This window comes from Panulirus ornatus, chromosome 42 (genome assembly GCF_036320965.1).
Source record: "Panulirus ornatus isolate Po-2019 chromosome 42, ASM3632096v1, whole genome shotgun sequence".
In the NCBI taxonomy this organism is placed as follows: Eukaryota; Metazoa; Arthropoda; class Malacostraca; order Decapoda; family Palinuridae; genus Panulirus; species Panulirus ornatus.
In genome coordinates, this window is record NC_092265.1 from 13,490,634 (window position 1) to 13,508,501 (window position 17,868).

General features: G+C 38.8%; 1 protein-coding gene across 1 annotated transcript in view; it reads left to right on the plus strand.

Annotated features, from left to right (window-relative positions):
* Positions 1 to 17,868, plus strand: part of LOC139761923 (ubiquitin-protein ligase E3C) — a 79,829-nt gene that overhangs the window by 48,843 nt on the left and 13,118 nt on the right. Inside the window, exons 11-16 of the mRNA XM_071686575.1 lie at positions 711 to 866; positions 2,474 to 2,664; positions 7,778 to 7,970; positions 12,197 to 12,430; positions 14,240 to 14,484; positions 15,339 to 15,554. Of these exons, the coding sequence (XP_071542676.1) occupies positions 711 to 866; positions 2,474 to 2,664; positions 7,778 to 7,970; positions 12,197 to 12,430; positions 14,240 to 14,484; positions 15,339 to 15,554 (1,235 nt within the window). The remainder of the gene's footprint in view (positions 1 to 710; positions 867 to 2,473; positions 2,665 to 7,777; positions 7,971 to 12,196; positions 12,431 to 14,239; positions 14,485 to 15,338; positions 15,555 to 17,868) is intronic.

The window sequence follows — 17,868 nt, forward strand, 5'->3', positions numbered from 1 at the left end:
GACCTCTCTTTCCACAGATTCCTCATAGACCTCTCTTTCCACACATTCCTCAATGCTCCGAGAACCTTTGCTATCTTATCCGCCCTATGATATGTTTCCATTTCCATGGTTCTATTTGCTGCCATATCCACTCCCAGGTATCTAAAACACTTCACTTCCTCCATTTTTTTTTCGTTCTAACTCACTTCAAATAAGCTGTCTCTCTGTCCTGCTAATCCTAATAACCTTGCTTTTGTGCACAAATCTACTGTCAAGCTGTCATGTATAATGCACCAAACAGGAGTCAATTATCCATAGCTGTGCACCACAGACTGTTCCATATTTTACCTTGATTGCACCATGCTGCCTCCGATATATCACATCAGTGCAATTTATTGTCCTTTGCATGCATCTCACCCTCCTTAATTTTCAAACTGGGATACCCCTAAGCATCTATTACTCCATCTGTACATTTCCTTCTTGGTCTTCCCTCTTCCTTCCTCCCACTTCTGACAAATAGATCTTCTTAGTCTTTTTTTTCTTATCCTATCCATATGCCTTATGATCAAACTATTTCAGCATACCCTGGTCAGTTCTGAGTCATAATACACTTGCCACCACACTTCTTTGTATATTTCTGTCTATTAAAGTTTCCAAACATTTATTTTTTGGTATGGCAGCCATAACATATTAAACATTTTATAACTTTTAATGCTGTGTTCATTCCTCAGGTATGCGAGGACCACCCTTACTGCAGGTGTTAGCGCGTGGCTCTCCATTGGCTCCACATGAACGTGATACCTTGGTACCCTTGTTGGCTACCTTCTGTGCCACACTCACGGCTGTTCTGTCCACACTTCATGACTCTGAGTTTTTAAGAGACCAAGGTGTGTCTAATAGAAATTAGAGAAAAGAAAAAGTACAGAATATGTTAATAATTGTTGATGTAGGTTGAGTATCCTTATCTGAAATGCCTGGGACCAGAAGTGTTTCAGATTTTGGAATATTTGCATATACATAATGAGATATCTTGGGAATGGGAACCAAGTCTAAACACAACATAGATTTATGTTTCGTATACACCTTATATACATAGCTTGAAGTTAATTTGTGCAGTATTTTTAATAATTTTTGCATGAAACAAAGTTTGTGTAACACTGAACCATCAGAAAGCTAAGGTGTCACAACCTCAGCCACCTATGTGGAGAATCTGTGGTTGTTTGGCATTACCTTCATTCCTGACTCTGAATTTGTATACTGCTGATAAGCAATAATTCTCTTACACTTATTCACACATAAGTACTTAACAGTAAAAAGATATGAAATAACAGTAATACAATGAAAAATAATGTGTTTAGGGTAACTAAGCAGCATAGTGGCATCAGCAGAATACCTGTATCAGCTGTTGAATAATAACAAATAACTGCAGGTTTTTGGTTTCCACCTACAATACTGTGTTTTGATTAAGATGTTACAGTACAGTGCATTTTATTTTCCAGGTTTTATTTGAGATATGAAAACAAATAAGCATTTGATTTACAATAATTACAGGTAGCTGCAAATGTAATGAAAACTAAGTGGGAGGAAAATTTCAATGCAATACTGTTGTTGATCATGTTATGCTCAGACATGGCATTTTAGGTGGAGATAAAATTCAAATTTCACATAAAAGTAATGTTTTGCACTTACCAAAAGAACTTCTTACAAAAGAAGATAAATGCAGCAACAAATACTAGAACTACATATGGCCTGAGAAACTTGAGGGGAAGAGTACATCACTGTTGACATCATCATGAGAAAGAACATCAGAAGTTGAGGGATCAGGAAGTGGGTTCTATAGGGATGACGAGGCATTCTGCTGGATGGCTTTTTTTAGATGTATCCTCCAGAGTCATCTGCCTCATTAACATGGTTTTTGTCTTAGAAGTCTTTCTTTGATTATATAAACTGACTTAATTTCTTGTTCTGTTATGAATACATGCTGCTTTAGTCTTTCAATAAGTACATCATACATTTACACCAACAAAGTCATCTTCATCGTCTCTATTATCATGATCACCTTGATTCAGAATGGTTTCAGATATTTCACTCTTACCTACTGGGGTATCTGCAGACCTTTTTGATATTTTCAACAATATCTTCATACCACAGAGCAGAGAATATGCAAAAAACACAGTGAGTAATGCTTGTTTGTAGGTCTGGCGGTGACGATGGTTTGTAACAAACTAGCACCAACAGAGTATCAGAGCCCAGCATGGGCAAGTGAGATCAGGTCTGGAAGTTTCTACTTGTAATGTCGTGTCACCACTCAAAACAATTCAGATTTTGGAACATTTTGGATTTTTGGATTGATGCTTAACCTGTACTGAATTTTTATACAGATTCCTTTGAATTTTTTTGTTGAAGAGGAACAGGGTGCATGAATATACTGGAGGGCATAAAAATGCAGGGTAATGTTTATGGGTGTGGTAAATTGAGATTTTAATGTTTTTAGGTGAATCACATGAGCAACACAGTGTACAAGTTTCTCAGAACCAGTTTCCATTTTCTGTGGATGAGCTTGTGAAGATGTCAGCTAGTCTCCGGGATGTGTGTGTTGGATTGGTTGAGCTTGCTCATCCAGACATGCGAATGTCAGCCATCACAGACACATCATATAAAACTATGTGGGCTCACTGCTTCAAGGTATGAACCAGCAAAGAATCTTTGGCTACCATAGGACACCAGTTTTAGTACATGATTTTAGCTCACCAGGACCAGAGGTCTAACTGTCCCTCATCTTTCATTTTGCTATTATCCATTGATGTCTGTTATCCCTCTGTCTGTCAAGTTTTTCATAATTATAAAGTAACTACCATAAATTTTTTGTGATTTTTGCCAGGATTTCTTTTGAGTTGTCTGTTTTGTAACATCTCTTGAGTTTGAATGCAACCAGGATTTGTCCATTGGAAAATCTTACATTTTTCTATTTATAAACTTTGTATTTATAGTTACTTAAGTACGTAAGTATAACTTCAGTTGTATATGGTATAAGGCATATAAGCATGTAAGGAGCAGTAGGATGTCTAGATTTCACATTTTTAAATATAACTCATAAACATTCAATTTTCCCAGTAACTCTGATCATTATTACTGAACTAAGACATGTTATCCATAAGAACAGACTGTGGACAGACTGCATGCCTGCCTCTCTGTCCAGACTACCACATTCACTTCCCTGACCACTCCATCCATAGACAGAATATATATCCATGATTACATCACACTCCCTTGCTGCAGACACACCTTCACCTGGAACCAATCTCCCTATTCTCTGCCTACTTGCCATTCATGCTTTACTGTCTTCATAAAAACTCTTCTAATAGCTTTCCTCCCACTACATATATTCCCAGCACCTTCCACAGAGCATCTCTATCAACCCAATCATACTCTTTCTCCAAATATATGAATGCCACATGCGAATCCTTCAGTCTCTGATTATTTCTCACACAAATTCTTTAAAGTAATCACCTGATCTACACAGTCTTTACCACTCCTGAAACCATATTATTCTTCCCCATTCTGATGATCTGTGCATACCACCACCCTCTTAAATCAGCACTCTTCCATGCAACTTACCAGGTACACTCAACGACAAACATTTTTTTTTTTTTTTTTCATACTATTCGCCATTTCCCGCCTCAGCGAGGTAGCGTTAAGAACAGAGGACTGGGCCTCTGAGGAAACATCCTCACCCGGCCCCCTTCTCTGTTCCTTCCTTTGGAAAATTGAAAAAAAAATGAGAGGGGAAGATTTCCAGCCCCCCGCTCCCTCCCCTTTTAGTCGCCTTCTACGACACGCAAGGAATACGTGGGAAGTATTCTTTCTCCCCTATCCCCATCTGAATATTAGCCTTTTTTCCCCTTACCTTCTAGCAGTGGCACTGTACAGGCAGTGTGCCAATCCTCATGCACCTAAACATAATCCATACACACGCTGAAAATACTAACTAACCAATCAACAACACTGGCACCACCATCTTTAAGAAATCCAATTCAATACCAGTCCACTTTAGCTGCTTGCTACATTTGATCTTATGCAATGCTTTCACCATCTCATATCTTTTCACCATGCCACTTGCTTTGACTTTCTCACTTCTCAGACTTTCCTGACCCAAACACCCTGTCTGTGCCACCTTGTCATCAAACACATTCAGCAGCATTCACAGTAATCACTCCATCTCCTCTTCACTTCATTTCTGCCTGGTACCACTTCCTCATTTACCCCCTTTACTGATGTTTCCATTTGTCCTCTGTCCTCACCTGCCTACCTCCCATCCTCCGCATACCATACACTTCTCTTACACATGCCAATACTCATTCCTTAAACACCTCCCATTCCTCACCCTCTTCCCTAGCTTCATTTACTCTTTCCTTTTGCCATTCTCTCAATCTCTCTTGGTAATTCTTCACACTCTCTTTTCACCCAAATAATTTCATGGTTTTGAAAGCCTCTACAAATCTCACCAGGTAATGATCAGATGTCCCTCCGCCTGCTTTTCTCAGCTTTTTCACATCCAGGAGTCTCTCTTTTGCATGCCTATTAGTAAGTACATAATCCAAGGAAGCCCACTTACCATCTTTTCTATTCCATGTATACTTCTGGTTGTCCCTCTTTTTACACCAGTTATTCCTAAACACTAGTCTTTTTTCCAGCACAGAACTCCAGAACCTTTCTACTGTTTCTTTTCACATCACTGAATACCCCATGCCCCTCTAGTCATACTCTCAGCTGTCATAATACTCATTTTTACATTCAAATCACTCATCCCTAATCCCTGATCTCTTGTATTAAAACTACTGATGCACTTGGCTGCCCCCAAAACACTCTCCTCTCTTCATCTTACTTCTCATGGTCAGGGATAAGCACTAGCAATCACCCATTTCTCATAATCTACTTTCACTTTTACCCACATCATTCTAGAGCTCACCTCTAAACACTTTTTCACACATTCCTACAACCCCTTCTGCAGCAGAAGTCCTCCTTCCGTAGCTTTTTCCTTTGCCCCTCATTAACCCTTCTCCCCTAAGACATTCCTAAACCATTCATACCCCTCACCCTTGAGATTCTTTCATTTGGAAGTAGAACATTTATATGTTTATTTTTTGGTATTATTGGACTCTGCTTGCATGCAGTTATACTGCAAATGAAAATTCACCTTTTTTAAGGCTTTATCACGGGAAGTACATTCTCATCAAAGATCTTCTCGCTCAGAGTCCATCATTTCCTTGCTACTGGAAGTTGTACAGCTTTGGACTACAGGAGCCTCAGGCTGTGGGATCTATTGGATAGGAAGTTCTGGGTAATACTAGGATCCTTTCTTAGAAAAGACCCTGGGGCAGTTGTAAGGTAGATGGATATTTTTATTTATATGTGATTGCCCAAGGTAGGTTGTAGTTGGCTGACAGGCAACCACTGATCAGGGAAGTATGTAACTGGTACTACCTGCTTGGGTATTGGAAGAGTTAGTGACAGCTGTTTAGTGAGCCAATGCTTCACTAGTTGTCAAGATGCTCTCCTCTGACCTAGGGAACTGCCTTTTCTTTCTCCCTCTCCCACACATGGACTACTGGCATTCTGTCCTCAAACATACAGTCTCTTCTTGTCACACATAACACTTAATAACACATAACTCACAACACATTCTTTGTAATTAGATATTTGTACAGTGAGTGTGATGTGCTAGCCCTTCCTTTTGGCAAAATGGTAAGAACAATAGATAGTAGTATTAGGTAGGAACATTAGGCTTGAGCATAAAGTAGAGACGTTAGGGAGATGTAGTAGGTTAGAACTTTAAGTGGAAACATTAGGTCGACACATTAGATAGAAGTGCTCAGTTTGAACATTTGGTTGGAGCCTCTGGAAACACTGCACAAGAGTTGCCCTCCAACATTATCCTGTTAAGGATGAGTCACCAAAGGGCAAGAAGCAGCCCAGAAGTTCACCAGTGATGGAGACTTTTGCCATGGCCTTTCCCTTGAGGGAGTTCTCAGAGGGAACAGTTGTCATAAAGATAAATAGATAGAATTGCCTGAGGTCCCCTTTCTGAGAAAGAGTTCTGGTGTTACACGGGACTTCCCTTTCAGAAGTTCCTGCAGGCCAAGGTTGCACTACTTCCAGTTGTCACAGTGCAGTTTATTTAAAGGTTTTCTAAACCAATATAAAGGAAACTTTAGCTTTTTTATTAGTTTACTTATGAATATTATACATTTCCTGCATCAGCGAGGTAGCGTCAAGAACAGAGGACTGAGCCTTGGAGGGAATATCCTCACTTGCCCCCCTTCTCTGTTCTTTCTTTTGGGAAAAAAAAAAAAATGGGAGGGGAGGATTTCCAGCCCCATGCTCACTTCCCTTTTAGTCACCTTCTACGACACGCAGGGAATATAAGGGAAGTAATCTTTCTCTCCATCCTCAGGAAAAATATTTTTCTTTTTTCATTTCTTGTGTACAGGAGAGACTTTCCTAAGTTCATTTGAACAGTTATGTGTTAAAAGCTAGAGAGATGCTCTAAGATCCTATCTCTAACATGCAGAGTCAGTGCCTCATTGAAAGGATCAAAAATGCAAATTTGCACAAGGCCTACCGTTACTCACTTCATATGGCATCCTTCAAAGACGGTGTAACTACACCATTGTTAGCAGGTGCAGTACAAAGAAGAGGGAAATCTCTTTTTGAATGACTGCTTGATGACTGAAATGTTTCTGACAAAGAAATTATGAAACTTGTTCCTCAGTTTCTGAGCTAGTCAATGTACAATGCCTCTAATGTGCACCATGCAGCATAACAATGACTATTAGTTAGTTGCTGTGGGGAAGTTATGGAAAACAAGTGCCAAATTTGAGTTTCTACATTAAAGATCATTATTATTTTAACATGATTGTACTCACTGTACTGTATTCATAACTGAAAACAGCATATCAGGCTTTATTTTGTATTTGGATAGATAGATTGATAATGTACCTGTATTGTACGCTGGCAATTTATTTATTTTTTGTGTGAAAGTTAGGCTGAGAATTCTTCTCAGGAATGTAATGCCTACCTTTATCCCATTGAATGATTTGGTAAGATGGGTTTGTTGTATAGTGATTCTGCTAAGTTCTGTTATCCAGAAATGCATTTTCAACATAAAGCAGTTATTAGGTTTATTTCTCATATTTTTCATTCATACTTCAAAGTAAACACTTGGTCCATTCAAATTCTACCTCTGCTGAAGCAACACTGCTCCTCCCAGTCAGATGTTTTGTAGATGCTGCTTTCTTATCTCATAAACCAGACTAAGTATACTCAGTAGACTTATACATCTGTAGTTTGAGCATTTGCATATCTGATGATATTATGTTGCAAGTATTTTTTCTCTACTAGTCTGTCTGTATCTGATATTTCCCTTCTAACTGTGCTTCTGGATGATTCATGTACAATCTTCTTTAATTGTTACAATTGCTACATTTGCATGTTCTTCCATATTGATACCACTTTTACTTGTACTTAGCATCTCAATTTTTTCCTTGTAAAATTGGGTACATTAGAAAGTGTTGGATTGTGCAAGGTACATGAGAAGATGTACATGTAAGATGTTTGCTAGTTGGAGAGGTTGCACTGGGTATGGATTGGTTACAATGTACCTATTTTCATTTTATGTATAGTTTCATATCCATTCTCATCCTGTGCCAATACCATTGTGCCTTTACAAACCTTTTTACTGTATTGACCATTACCCTCATATAGTTCTCTCTTATTCAGTATTTTTCTTATTTGGTAGGTATGTGTTGGAGTAGTTCGACAGATACATCTGCGGGACACAAGGCGTATGTTCTGTCCTGAAGGTCACTGGTTGAGTACTCGTGTTTCATTGCCCTTAGGTAACTGTAAGACAGTTTCCTTTGTATCACGCCCCAGCCGAAGACAGAGACGACTGTTTATGCCACAGAGGTGGCTTACTAGAGATGAATTAGGTAAGAGGTAGTAATGATAAGAATTACTTTTTCATGAGAAAACTCTATATTAGTGTAAGGTTCAGTTTTAAAGTGACTACATAAGTATTTACTAAAAATACTTTATTACCAGTCTTTAGTTTGAAGGTTTCTCTTTCCTTGGTTTTATATTTTGCTGAAATGAAACTGATCAGATTTCTTTCATAGAAGTTAAGTATGTTTTGAATTCAGAATTTTATGATACATGAGGTAAGAGGTGAGAGGGTTAGGGAAAATTATTTGGTAAACAGAGAAGAGGTAGTGAAAGCTTTGCGGAAGATGAAAGCCGGCAAGGCAGCAGGTTTGGATGGTATTGCAGTGGAATTTATTAAAAAAGGGGGTGACTGTATTGTTGACTGGTTGGTAAGGTTATTTAATGTATGTATGACTCATGGTGAGGTGCCTGAGGATTGGCGGAATGCGTGCATAGTGCCATTGTACAAAGGCAAAGGGGATAAGAGTGAGTGCTCAAATTACAGAGGTATAAGTTTGTTGAGTATTCCTGGTAAATTATATGGGAGGGTATTGATTGAGAGGGTGAAGGCATGTACAGAGCATCAGATCGGGGAAGAGCAGTGTGGTTTCAGAAGTGGTAGAGGATGTGTGGATCAGGTGTTTGCTTTGAAGAATGTATGTTAGAAAAGCAAATGGATTTATATGTAGCATTTATGGATCTGGAGAAGGCATATGATAGAGTTGATAGAGATGCTCTGTGGAAGGTATTAAGAATATATGGTGTGGGAGGAAAGTTGTTAGAAGCAGTGAAAAGTTTTTATCAAGGATGTAAGGCATGTGTACGTGTAGGAAGAGAGGAAAGTGATTGGTTCTCAGCGAATGTAGGTTTGCGGCAGGGGTGTGTGATGTCTCCATGGTTGTTTAATTTGTTTATGGATGGGGTTGTTAGGGACGTAAATGCAAGAGTTTTGGAAAGAGGGGCAAGTATGAAGTCTGTTGGGGATGAGAGAGCTTGGGAAGTGAGTCAGTTGTTGTTCGCTGATGATACAGCGCTGGTGGCTGATTCATGTGAGAAACTGCAGAAGCTGGTGACTGAGTTTGGTAAAGTGTGTGAAAGAAGAAAGTTAAGAGTAAATGTGAATAAGAGCAAGGTTATTAGGTACAGTAGGGTTGAGGGTCAAGTCAATTGGGAGGTGAGTTTGAATGGAGAAAAACTGGAGGAAGTGAAGTGTTTTAGATATCTGGGAGTGGATCTGGCAGCGGATGGAACCATGGAAGCGGAAGTGGATCATAGGGTGGGGGAGGGGGCGAAAATTCTGGGGGCCTTGAAGAATGTGTGGAAGTCGAGAACATTATCTCGGAAAGCAAAAATGGGTATGTTTGAAGGAATAGTGGTTCCAACAATGTTGTATGGTTGCGAGGCGTGGGCTATGGATAGAGTTGTGCACAGGAGGATGGATGTGCTGGAAATGAGATGTTTGAGGACAATGTGTGGTGTGAGGTGGTTTGATCGAGTGAGTAACGTAAGGGTAAGAGAGATGTGTGGAAATAAAAAGAGCATGGTTGAGAGAGCAGAAGAGGGTGTTTTGAAGTGGTTTGGGCACATGGAGAGAATGAGTGAGGAAAGATTGACCAAGAGGATATATGTGTCGGAGGTGGAGGGAACGAGGAGAAGAGGGAGACCAAATTGGAGGTGGAAAGATGGAGTGAAAAAGATTTTGTGTGATCGGGGCCTGAACATGCAGGAGGGTGAAAGGAGGGCAAGGAATAGAGTGAATTGGAGCGATGTGGTATACAGGGGTTGACGTGCTGTCAGTGGATTGAATCAAGGCATGTGAAGCGACTGGGGTAAACCATGGAAAGCTGTGTAGGTATGTATATTTGCGTGTGTGGACGTATGTATATACATGTGTATGGGGGGGGTTGGGCCATTTCTTTCGTCTCTTTCCTTGCGCTACCTCGCAAACGCGGGAGACAGCGACAAAGTATAATATATAAAAATGAGGTAAGATTAGAAATTCTGATGTTATTCTTATTACATCGTAAGAAAATATACCCTGTTTGAATATATTTGAATGTTAAAGAACAGGAAAAGTACACTGCTTACATGTGCAGGCTGATTTTTAGGGCTGCTGACTTGAAAAACAGTTGAAACTTGTATTTAGATTCTCCACTTCTTCTTGATGCATCATTGACCTCTGGTTGCACTAGGTTGCACACAAACCTCACTTGTTTAGTTGGGTAATTAGAGTCTAGATGATAGCTGAGCTAAGTGAAGGAAGTCATGGAAGAAGTGTCTTAGTTGATATACAGAGGTTAATAAAATGAAAAGAAAAGAGAAGGGAAAGTATTTATTAGCTTTGGAGGAAGTGAAAGCTTGTGTTTTGAAATATGCTAGGTCAGTTATTGGGAAAGACATGAGAGAGAAGTTTCAAAGCTTCATGGTGTTAGGAAAGAAATAGTTATCAGAACAACCCACACAGTAATTGTGCAATGCAGCAGCATTCTGAGTATTGCATTATCTAGCTTGTGGTGTAGGCACTCAAGAATCCAGCTCTTGGGAACAAAAACAAAGAAATGCCTACAGAAGAGTGAAAGTGAACCAACATTATGGCAAAGGGCAAGTGGATCAAGTTTTGAAGTTAGCTTAGGAGAGTTTATAAGTCTGACTGATCTCAATTCAACTTTGCCAAGTGAGGATGAAGAGTTAGAACGACCCTAAAAGTGAGAGCAGTACTCTACACAAGGACAGTTCAATCCTTTTCATAAAAGGAGCAGGTGTTTTGAAGAAAAGAAATTTTGACATCCAAACAGGATTCTTAGTTTTTATAAGGCAGAATTGCTATTTTCATAATAAGGGGTTTCCAAGATAGTGGTTGTTAAAGTAATACCAAATAAAGAGATGGAATTACAGAACCATCAAAGGAGAGAGGAAAGTTGTGAAGAATTTCGTATTGAAAGATGGGTAGAAACTGGGTCTTGAAGGAGTTAGACTTGACCAGTTTTCTTCTATCCCACTGAGATATCTTGTCCAAGTTTATTAAGGAAGTTGTGCCAAGATGAGTTGCATATTGAGTGAGAAAAGGAGCGGAATAAAAGGATGTATAGGAATGCAATGTTGAGTCATCAGTTTATGAGTGCGTTTGGTTATTTGTAAAAGAAAGGAAATAATTGATAAAAAGGAGAAAAGGTGTAGGTGATAGGTCAGAACCTTGAGGGACACTGCTGTTGATGGAGAAAGGGGGAGAGGCTGATCCATCAACAACTACAGACATTGATCAGCCAGTGAGGAAGCTTGATACAAGGGAGAAAATTGAGGGAGGGAAACTTAGAGATGAGACCCCAATGCCACATCCTGTCACAAGCTTTGGATATGTCAAGGACAAGTACATAGGATTACCCAGAAACTTTTAGAGGTGATGACCAGACATAAGTAAGATAGGAAAGAATATCATCAGTGGATCTTGCCTTATGAAATTCATACTGGTAATCACTGAGAAGATTGTGAGATTCAAGATGTCTGAGGATATGGGGGTTGAGGAGGGATTCAAAGACTTTGGAAATTGTAGATGCCAAAGCAACAGGACAGTAGCTAGAGGGGTTAGAACAGTTACCCTTCTTGAGGGTAGGATGTACCAGTGGTTCCTTCCAAGACGAAGGTAAAGCTCAGGTTTTTAAATAGAAATAGACAAGCAAGCACAAGTGCTCTGCTAACATAGGAAACAGCAAATAGGTGCAAACAAAGTATTACTGAACTTAAAAACAATGTACAGTAATAATAAGAAATTAATAGAATATTAATCATTAAAGAACTAAGTGACTATTAACATGCCATTTTAAACTTGACCTCTTGGGTAGTGACAGGTTTTTCTGTTGTAATATTTTCCTTTTTTTATCCATTTTATTAGTTTAAGGGGTATTAAACTTTCAGCTTATTTTTTAGAGCAAGCAGTTGGTTATTACTTCACTCATGTTGTAGCTAGACTGACATGCAGAATTCTCTAGTAAGTATTTCGGGTGTTGTTATTGTTAGGTCTTTGACACAAAGAGTTGCAGTAGTCAAATGTTGGAGGAAATTTTGCTTGCATAACTTTGCTCCTGATTTTGGAATAGGCAGTATGATATAGACAGTTACTTTATCCATCTTTCTGTATCTCTGGTGCCTGTTACCAACTGGAACTCCCTCAAGGGGGTGGCCACAGCAATAGAGTCTTCATATCTAGTGAACTCCATGAATATTTTTGCATCCACAGAAACTGAGGGTCCCCCGCTGTCCATCACAGAGCAGCGTCGAGCCACTATTTTGCAAGAAATTCCGTTCGTCATTCCTTTTGAGTCCCGCACACAGGTCTTTAGTACCTTAGTTGCTCGTAATAGAAATATGAGTCAGATGCGTGCAGACTTCAACGAGGGACCCATGATAAGTGTAACAATAAGAAGAACTCATATATATGAAGATGCTTTTGATAAACTGTCTCCAAGTAATGGTAACTAAAAAAAATGAAATGTGTTAATGCATGGCTTTGTGGATCTGTGTGTTTTTGTGTGGATGTGGTGTGATTTAGTTTTTAGTATGCTTATGGGGGAGGTGGTGAAAGTTCTGGTAGTGTTGAAAAATGTGTCGAAGGCGAGAACATGATCTCGGAAAGCAAAAATGGGTATGTTTGAAGGAATAGTGGTTCCAACAATATTATATGGCTGCGAGGCGTGGGCTATAGATAGGGTAGTGCAGAGGAGGGATGATGTGTTGGAAATGAGATGTTTGAGGACAATATGTGGTGTGAGGTGGTTTGATCAATAAGTAATGAAAGGGTAAGGGAGATGTGTGGTAATAAAAAGAATGTGGTTGAGAGAGCAGAAGAGGGTGTTTTGAAATGGTTTGGTTGCATGGAGAGAATGAGGGAGGAAAGATTGACAAAGAGGATATATGTGTCAGAGGTGGAGGGAATGAGAAGTGGGAGACCTAATTGGATGTGGAAGGATGGAGTGAAAAAGATTTTGAGCGATCGGGGCCTGAACATGGAGGAGGGTGAAAGGCGTGCAAGGAATAGAGTGAATTGGAATGATGTGGTATACCAGGGTCGACGTGCTGTCAGTGGATTGAACCAGGGCATGTGAAGCGTGTGGGGTAAACCATGGAAAGTTCTGTGGTGCCTGGATATGTAAAGGGAGCTATGGTTTCGGTGCATTATACATGACAGCTAGAGACTGAGTGTGAATGAATGTGGCCTTTCTGAACGAATGTGGCCTTTGTGGTCTTTTCCTGGCGCTCTGTCACGCGCTGTGTGGGGAGGGAGTTGTCATTTCATGTGTGGCGGGTGGCAAAGGGAATGAATAAAGGCAGCAAGTATGAATTATGTACCTGTGTATATATTTATATGTGTGTATTTATATATATGTATATTTTGAAATGTATAGGTATGTATATGTGCGTGTGTGGATGTGTATGTATATACATGCGTATGTGGGTGGGTTTCCTTGCGCTACCTTGCTAATGCAGGAGACAGGGACAAAGTATGATAAATAAATAAATATGTTTGTGTGTGTCTGCAAAGATGCTCTTCATTACCTATTTGTGCAGTATAGGTAGGATGTTCTACTCATGGGGCCCCAAATCTTGTCTCTGCATGTGTTTGTGTTCACCCTTTATGTATTTATCAATAGGTAACATTTATAATTACCTATAATTATGCATTTGTACTGTACAGGGTTGTGGAGCCCCATCTCGAACATTTTCTACAATCATACAACTTCTTAATTTTATGCATGCTGCATACATCGACCATGTCTTGTCGTTTTATTATATTCATCCATCATTCTTATGATATGCTATGGTCTTAGAGATTCATAACACATTGAATTATGATTTATTTTTTTGCTTAGTAAAGGGATGGATGAAACCTGTGTGTATATTTTTGAAAACAAATTCTTGATAATCAGATCATTTTGATAAATTAAGTTAATATTATTAGTCTGCTGAGAAGTAGAATACTTAGAACATATCAGTTACATCATCATGCGTCTGTCTGGACCTGCTTGATCATATTAATACGTCAGTATGCATGTTATATTTTTTATTCAAATCTACATTTTTTGTCCTTGAATAAGCTGTTTTTATATAAACTTAAATGTTGATATGGTGAACATGTGTAGGCCCTTGGACATTTTATTTAAATATATGGTAGAATAGCATCGATTCCTTATGAGCATTATTAGGATTTTTTCTTCTATAATTATTATGTAAAGCTACTTTCATAACAGATTTTTTTACTACATAATGAAAATTATGCCTACAGAACCCAACTTACGTCTGCGTATGAGAATCCGTCTATTGAATGCTGTTGGCTTAGATGAAGTTGGGATAGATGGAGGTGGAATTTTTCGCGAGTTTTTGTCTGAGTTGTTGAAGACTGCCTTTGATCCGACACGAGGATTCTTCCTCTTGACACGTGAAAATACCCTATATCCAAATCCTGGAGCACACCTTATAGCTGAAGATTACCAGACACATTATTATTTTGTAGGACGAATGTTAGGGAAGGTGAGTCTAGGGTATGTGGAAGAGTCTTCATAAATAAGATAGAATTAATTGTTTATCTTTTCTGTATTTATTTTCATTCCTTGGAATAATTTTCTGTATTTATTTTCATTCCTGGGGGTAGGGGAGAAAGAATACTTCTCTCCCACCTCCTGCATGTTGTACAAGGTAACTGAAAGGGACAGGAGTAAGGAACTAAAAATCCTCTCCTTTATCATTACTTTCCCAAAGAAGGAGCCAAAAGAGGACTTTTTCCTCTAGTCTTTGTCAACTATTCTTGCTACTTTCAGGTATGAAAAAAGAAAAATTGTTGTGTCAGCTTTATAATGCAGTGTAGAATTCTTTCCTTTTAATGGTTATACTTAGTCATATTCATGTGAAGATGTTGTTTTATTGATCAGTGTTGTTATGATTTTGGGCTTCTAGATTTCATTTGATTTTCATATTTCCATGTACATGATATATATAGTATAATCCCTGGGGATAGGGGAGAAAGAATACTGCCCATGTATTCCCTCCATGTCGTAGAAGGTGACTAAAAGGGATAGGAGTGAGGGGCTGAAAATCCTCTCTTCTTGTTTTACTTTTCCAAAAGAACAAGCAGAGAAGGGGGCCACATAAGGATTTACCCTCAAAGGCTAAGTCATTTGTTCTTGATGCTGCCTCGCTAATGCGGGAAATTGCAAATACATATTAAAAAAAATTACATGGGTCTAATTTGATCAATAATTACTAATATTTTTCATGCAGGGAAAAGGTATTGAGATATAAATGAAACTGGTTTGAGTGCAGTTTGATGTGTGCGTATGTAAAAGAACATAAAAACCCCAGTGTATAACAAAATTTGTCCCTTACAGGCATTGTATGAGAATTTGCTAGTGGAAGTCCCATTGGCTGGATTTTTTGTATCCAAGCTGTTGGGTCGATCATCATCATCTGTTGAGTTTCATCACCTCGATTCCCTTGATCCAGAGCTTTGTCGCAATTTACTGTCCCTCAAGACTTATCAAGGAGATGTTCAAGACCTTGGCCTAGATTTTACTGTTCTCAATTCTGATTTAGGGCAGAACACTGTAAGTTATATTACTTTAGTTAATAAGCAATTCATTTTAATGGAAGGCCATTGGATAGTGAATGTTACTTTTGGGGATTTCCTGACTGTGCCAGCAGTGACATACTGGAGTATTATAGACTTGTAAAAGAACAGTCAGGGAAAGGGTCTGTCCTTGTACATTATCTTTTACACTGAAAGATATTTGATGCAGAAATCCTTGAGGAAGACATCCTAAACATATACTTGTCATGTGCTGTAAAGCATGCCCTTTTTGATTAGAAGAATATAAAATGCATTTGTATGTAACGTGAGTAGCTATGCATATTTTTGAATTCTTTTTACTATTGTGTTTGTGATGCTTTGGAAACGCTGACATATACACACACAAGACATCTACTCCTCTTACCATTAGATAGAAGTAGTCGGTAGGAGCATTAGATAGATGTGGTCACTGGGAGCATTAGGTAGGAGCCTTTGCAAACATTGCACTAGACTTTCCCTCTGCCAGTGGCCTGTTCAGGGTGAGGCACTAAAGGCTGAGAAGCAGCACTGGAGTTCTTTAGTTTTGGAGACTCTCTTGCCATGGCCACCCCTTTGAGGGAGTTCCACCTGGAACAGGCATCAGAGATATAGATAGATGGATAGATAGAAGACACATTGGCACAAAAAAGTGTGATAAGGAGAAGAGGACAGGAAGGGAAATAATGTTAGGATTTGGAGAATCTTGTGAAAAACTACAGTTTTGGGAATATATTTTGAAGTGGACAAGAAAATCATGCTTCATGGACAGTGATCTCAGATTAGTCTACATAATTATAAACCAAAGAAGCTGATTAGATTGCTGTGAGTAAGCTTTATCTTAACATAGAAAAGGCTTTTCACATGTTGCCATTAACTGTTGTTATGTCACTGAATGGTTCCTACTGATATTTTGCTACCAGCTGTTAGATCAAAGCTTACCTGATATTGGCTTTATTTTCATGGTGATCTCTCTGTAAATGTCACTTGAGGCTTATCATAATCTTGTAATAGATGTTTAATGGGATTGTAACAAACTTCATATTTATTTTATCTCAGTTTACAGGGTATAGTCGCTTTATACCTTCTGTTTTCATTTTCCTCTTTTTCAAGATTTTAAACCTCATTATAAACCCAGATTTAAGGCAGTACCTAGAAAGTTGTATTATCTTACCTTACCTTCCGGCTTAGAGAGTTACTACTATCTTTTATGGGACTCCAAACCACTCTAAAACTAACCACTTACCTGCAAATAAATGTAGAAAGCATATTTTGCATCCTGTTTCAGCAGCCTTTACTTACAGATCTACTCTCTTTTATGGAACTCCAAACCATTCCATTACTAACCACCAACCTGCAAATAAAAATAGAAAGCATACCCTTGCATCCTGTTTCAGGAGCCTTTACTTACAGATCCTCCCCTACATATAACTGCACTTCCAACTCGATCTTCAATGCCATGCTTCCAAACATACACCCATTTGAAACCGTGCTCCCCAGACATATGAATTATCCTTTCTTAGTGCTCTTGACACCACCCATCCCTACAGCATTACAAACCCTAGTTCAGCATATCTCAAGACCCTCCATACCCACAGTACAACTACTGTAGTAGATACTTACTGCTCAATTACCCTGGATCTCTATATAGATTCACATGCAACATGACTAGTACCTATTGACCTTTGATCCCATCTGGTAGATTTGGCTGGCTTCATGAGCTATACTCTTTAGAGAGCTGATATCTCATGAGAGATACTCAGTTCACAGTTATAAATGGAGAAAATTAAGGGTCTTGCATGTTATAGGGTTAAACCCCATATTCTTTTAATGAACAAAAATCTCCGACATTCCTTATGATTGACTGAAAGTTGTTGCTAGGTTCACTTCTGCCCATTTTTAGATTGGATCTAGGGTTTTTTATGAATATGATTTTGATTTAATCCTATCATTTTCCTTATTCTGGAATCATCATGACATTAACGAAGAGACCGAGAAGGAAGATAGGAAAATAAAGTGAAGGAGGCTTTGGAATACCAAGGCCTAAGCATTCAGGAGGGTGAAAGGCATGCATTAGGTAGAATGGATTGGATTCATGTGGTTTGTGGAGGTGATGTGCTGTCAAGGGGTTGAACCAAAGAATATGAAACGGTCTGTAGGGCTAGGCTGTTGATTGTAGATTCTAGGTTCAGTACATTGTATTCAACAGCTAGAGAGTGGATAGGTTCAAATGAGGCTCTTGTTCATTTGTTCCTGACACTACCTTACTATTATGCCTAAGATGGTAAAAACAACTAGTTAATGAAAGAATATTA